Source organism: Sesamum indicum, linkage group LG6 (genome assembly GCF_000512975.1).
Source record: "Sesamum indicum cultivar Zhongzhi No. 13 linkage group LG6, S_indicum_v1.0, whole genome shotgun sequence".
Lineage (NCBI taxonomy): Eukaryota > Viridiplantae > Streptophyta > Magnoliopsida > Lamiales > Pedaliaceae > Sesamum > Sesamum indicum.
Window position 1 is genome coordinate 19,446,768 of NC_026150.1, and position 5,649 is coordinate 19,452,416.

At 34.9% G+C, this 5,649-nt stretch overlaps 1 protein-coding gene across 1 annotated transcript; it reads right to left on the minus strand.

Annotated features, from left to right (window-relative positions):
- Positions 1 to 3,681, minus strand: LOC105165153 (29 kDa ribonucleoprotein, chloroplastic). Its single transcript, XM_011084058.2, has 4 exons — positions 3,257 to 3,681; positions 3,043 to 3,141; positions 1,672 to 1,962; positions 1 to 398 (listed from the first exon to the last, which is right to left on the minus strand). The coding sequence occupies exons 1-4, from the start codon at positions 3,620 to 3,622 to the stop codon at positions 261 to 263; spliced, it is 894 nt and encodes a 297-aa protein (XP_011082360.1). The 5' UTR covers positions 3,623 to 3,681; the 3' UTR covers positions 1 to 260.

The window sequence follows — 5,649 nt, forward strand, 5'->3', positions numbered from 1 at the left end:
TTACCCATAAGAAGAATATTGCCATAACCGGCATCAGATAAAAGTTTATATCTCTATCTGTTAATGAATATAACAGGTATGATAAGATTACAATATACAATTTCTCAGAAAAAATTCCATATTATGAAGAGTATGAACAAGATGGAATATATGCTATATCTTTTACCGTCTGTTTTCTTCTTTATCATCTCATGATTCCAGAAATCAGTCCACAAAATACAAAACAGCCAGAGCTTGACAGAAATTAAGGACTTTTCAGGCTATTCGTCACTCGATTCTTCTGTTTTACTTTCAGAAGCATTTTCAGGCTTCTGTTCGCTTGACGATTCTTCTTTACTTTCAGAAGCATCAGTGTTCTTTTCACTGAATTTCAAGCGAATTGGTCTTCCCAATAATTCCTACATAAAGAGCATTGAGAAGATACTGTCATTACCACCACAAAATAATAGTAGTAGGGATGCTCGGACGCAAAACCTCATGCAATATCAGCTCATTTATCTCTATAACATCTAGCTACTAACATGTCTGTAAACTTTAGAAAACCACATTTACTTTCTGCATGCAAGAATCAATAATCACAACAGGCATTCTTTGTGTTCATCCAAATTGAGATATGAACAGAAGCAGGTATTTGTACAAAAGAAACTGTACAAACAAGCAAGATACGCAAATACCCATAGAAAGGTATACAAAAGAATGATTTCTCAGCGGTTGAAATGTTCACCGTTTCAACAAAAAACTAAAACTCAGAGAGTGGGTTGCCGTTGTCTTAAGAAGGATATAGTCAGGGGTAAACAAATCTCTCCTGTTAAGGATACAAATTTGTGTAGAAAACTTAGCTAACGACAGAGTACTTATGGATGTTAGAAACATCCAGCTATAAATTATCGCCAAGACAGATGTACAGCAATTAGAATTTTGATTCAATCATGTTAGGTATCTCACTAATATGAAAAGCTATCATCAACTAGTTGTTGCTGCTTCATGTTTTGCTGCAAAATATTTTCTAAACAGCCTTTGATTTCTATCAAGTCTTGTTCAATTACACAATGACACGCATGCCCCACAGAAAAGAATACAATAATCAAATCAAGCAGTATGTATTTACTATTTACCTGGGTAATCACATCAACATTCAATACTAAATGCATGACTCAGTTTCATAGCTTCGAGAGCCAAAATTTTACATCATTCTTTTTTTTCACTGGAAGAATTTCTGAATTTATAGTATTTCATGGACATCTTCTGAAAGAGTAATATCATATATACATAATCATGAAAGTCAACATAAAATGTTACACTTTAAAACAATGACTGTTTGTTGCAAACTCGTGAAGCCATTCAGTAGTAGACAGTCAAAAGTAACTTAGTGCACTACTTCATATCAAGATCCAAAACCTTTTAATTTGTAGATTTCACAACTCCATGCACAACTTTTCTAACCACATTATGAAACAAAATCCTATGACTGATATCCGATAGAACTATGAAACTCTCAAAGTAGAAACAGACATGATCATTTGGAACCATAAACAATGAGTAATACTTACTGAAGAAGTACATCACTATTAACTAGCTAAGTGAGTTGCTGCAAGCATTGTATGAAAAACTGTGTAAAAGAAGGAATAAGAAACTTGAAAGAGCTAATAACAAGAAGCAGCAGTTGATCACCTTCCCATCTAATGCAGAAATTGCAGATTCGGCTTCCTCTTTTGTCGCAAAAGACACGAATCCATACCCTGCTGATCTCCCTGAAGGATTATCAAATACAACTCTAACTGAAACAGGATTGAAGTTGGATGAGAAAAAATCCCGGAGATTGTTGGACCTCACTTTCCATGCAAGATTGGATACATAAAGTTTATGGCGGGTCTCTCCTGGTGGAGTAACTACAGGAGAAGCACGAGTAGGTTTCTTAAATCGCCTGGCAAATTGTACTCTGATAATCCTACCAACCAACTCCTGCTCAAAATATTATTGGCAATAATATCATTACATAACGGAAATTTTTTGAAGCTACCCGAAAACGTATCAAAGAAATTCTATCCTTATGAACAGAACATTGTAAACTCCACTGCAACTTTGATGATTATTATGAAACGACAGCTAAAATATGGAAGACTAAAAGAAACCAAAGGTCTGAGTTTCATCATCTCTTTATTCTGTGGGTATGAAATACCTTGAGGCAGGTAGACAGTTGAACCCTTGGACCAGTAGAAGTATTTTTTGCGAAAGAAAGAATAAGAATAAGTGGTTCCTCTTGAAAACCCACAAGTCAATCTAATACACAATTTTTTTATATACTAGTACACTTAACAACACATATTAATCCCATGAACTTAAGAACATATAGCAGTTCTAGCTTTCACTATCTTATACTCATCACTCAGTCTAAAGTTCAATGCCTGATCATTGGAATCACATACACCCTTTACACTCTTTTTCATATCGAATTACTCTGTCTATCTAACAGCCATTGTCTTTCCAGAACCAACTTTTGGACATCTTCAAAGCACGCATGTCGCAATTAATTTCCATATAACTTTCCATCTTCATCGGTGCTGCTCCAGACAGACATGCACTTTTATGAGGGAAGCAATTTTAAAAATGGCATTTTTAGTGGAGTTATTAAGTTAATACAATGAGATACCATTGAAACAATCCGCAATATTGAATAATGCCTCAAAGCAATAATGCCTAGAAATATTCAACAGCTTGACTAATAGCATTCTCTAGCACACCGTATGTATCATACTTAGGATACTCGATATTTGGTTTCATTAGTTGCAATACGTTGCAGAGTCCATGCATTTTCATGAAGAAACAAGTCTCAAATGTGTATGAAAGTAAAACATTCACTTTGACAGGGTGTTACTCCATTCACAAACATCGCAAGACTGACGGCAGAACCAAAGGAATTAGCACCTAAGCTCATTGTCAAAAGAAACTACCAGTACTCGCCATAGTGCAAAGAAAGAAAACTAAAGATTAGGAATTGAACTTGAACACCTCGAGAATTTTAAAATCCGAAGAAGAACTTACATAAGAGTCATATTTTTCAATTGCCGCCTGAGCCTCTTCCCCCGAAGACATTGTCACAAATGCAAATCCTCTATTCTTCCCATCTTTTTGCTTAATAATCTACACTTTCCCACAAGATAGCAAGAACCGACAACCAAAAACATTTAAAAAGCGTATAATACACGCGCACACACCAAAAAGAAAAGAAAAACATTCTTATATTCGTTCTTTGTACCTCAACATCTGCAACAGTTCCACACTCACCAAACAGTTTCTTTATATCAGCAACAGAGAAAGACCAAGGCAAGTTCAATACAAAGAGCTTCCTTCTGCTCTCGGGCTTTCCAGATTCTTCCACCTCTTCTTCTACAGTTACGCTTTCCAGAGAAGAGTGACACTGAAAGCCAGGACATTTGATGGGGTGGGAAGGGGAAAGAAATGGGAGGTTATATTGAGTGAATTTCAACAAAGCCGCAGGGGGGGAAAGGGAAATGCCGAACCTAACTGAAGATAGCGATTGATTGAAGCAATGAAGTTTGGGAGAAGTGGAAGGGTAAGAAGAGAAGACAGAGAATGCTGCCTCTTTTGCTCCCAAAGCCATGGCTGTCACAAACTGGCGAACTGGAGACGGAGAAGAATATTGTAATGGATGAATTGCAAAGGATATTTTAAGGGGTAATTTGCACAATGCACCCTCAAAATAACTGCAATTTCACATTTGCAGTCCTAACGGTAAAAAATAATAGAAATGTTGGGTAAAATGCAAAAAAACATACCCTATTGGTTTTGCCGAAAAATATGGAAATAGGCTAAATACTTCCTCCAATTTTTTAAAATATTACACATTCGTCCTTGTCTCCTAAATGGCCCTAACATTGTTAACTTTTTGAGTGATCTGACCATTATGCTTTTATTTTCCATAATTGTTTGATCTATGTTAGACCAATAACAATTGTTGAATGCGATAAACTATTTACAATAATTGAATTGTAAATTTTAAAAATCAAAGATCTAGATTTTAAGCTTTTTAGATATATCAAATAAATAATGCATATGGATTTATAGCGTTTTTAGCTCAAAATGTTTGATATGGGATAAAAATGGCAAAATCAAGGTAAAAACAGAAATTGAAGGCATCAAAAAGGATGGAAAAGATTTCTGACAGCTTCGTTGAGCCGACTAAATGTGCCCGCGCTCAGTGCTCCAGTCAACACTAAAGAGAAAAGAAAAGATGCGATTTTCATAAGAGAAAAAAAAATAATTTGCTGCGAGTTTTGGAAAGGATCCCTTGAATATTTCGCTGATGTAATAGAGTGATTTATTAAGTTTTTAAGACCAATTTTTTACGTAACCACCCCCTATATCTAGATTCGTAGGATATTTTAAGTATAAATGGGGGGGAGGGGATCTCTCGATTTCCAGCATACTTTGAATTTTATTGACAACTTCATCTTCTAATTTTTAATTCATTGCCTAGAGTTAGTGGATTCCACTTTGTAGTCTATTCTTCCATTAACATGTCCGGCAAATTTCATAATTTTTTGATAAGGTTAAGTTGATTGCTTGATTCCTCTATGTTGTGAGATCTTATCCGTGCTTATTACGCTTGTTAAGTAAGTATTCATATTATTCTTTGTGCTCTTATTATAAGCATCTAATTTATGAATAATATGGTCAATTGTCATTATCAAGAAGGTTTGTTTAGCTAATTGAACTTTACAAATCCATGTAATTATTTATTTAGTTCAATACTCAGTAGCAACATAGCATAATTAATTATGTCAAAGTAGTTAGTTATGTTATGGGGAATGCATGATCTAACTTAAATGAATTATCCTAGTAGAAATTTGTTAGTTATAATTAGGCATTTCTAGTTCTTAATGTTGTTCTCCCAGGGTTGTCCAATGATTAGAGATTCAGCCAACGGTCATACCTTGAATGAAAAAAAGGTAAGGAAATGTGAGGTAGTTAGGTCGTACCAATGACCATAACTGATCTATTTACTTGAACAAGTGTTATACTTGAATCAATGATCAACTCACGAAATCAAGCATGAACCTGATCTTAACTGGAAAAGTCCCCTCCCGTATCCTCATCTACTAATTTTAATAGCTTTCTAGTTTATTTTAGTTTTCCTTTAATTATTCTTCTCTACATTCTAAACCCCACAACTATTTCTTTTTCTTTTGAAGAAATCGACTTACAACCAGTCTATGTGAAATCGACCCTACTCCCACTTCTACAGAGTGTTTGTAGGAATTATATTTTGTGGTCTTGACACCCATCACAAAGAAAAGCATGAGAGAAAAGTCTATTGGCTAGTGATTGTGAGGCTTCATTTATTGACTAGAAGGGACACCAAAGGCCTTTGTCTTTCCATCCCTTGGATAGATAGAGAGGAAGGCAAAGCTTTTGGTTTTTTCATGTTGTCAAAGAGTTAAACAATGATTTTTAGTGTAGTCAATAATAAAAATAAATGGCGAGTGCTTGATCGAATTGATTAGGTCATGTAGGAACAAAGTTCAAGTATACTGGTCTACTAGTATGCCTCTGTTGCATACATCACTGTACTTTCACTCAACATTTATCATAATGATAAATGGATCGTCTCATCGTGACTTTTTGAAT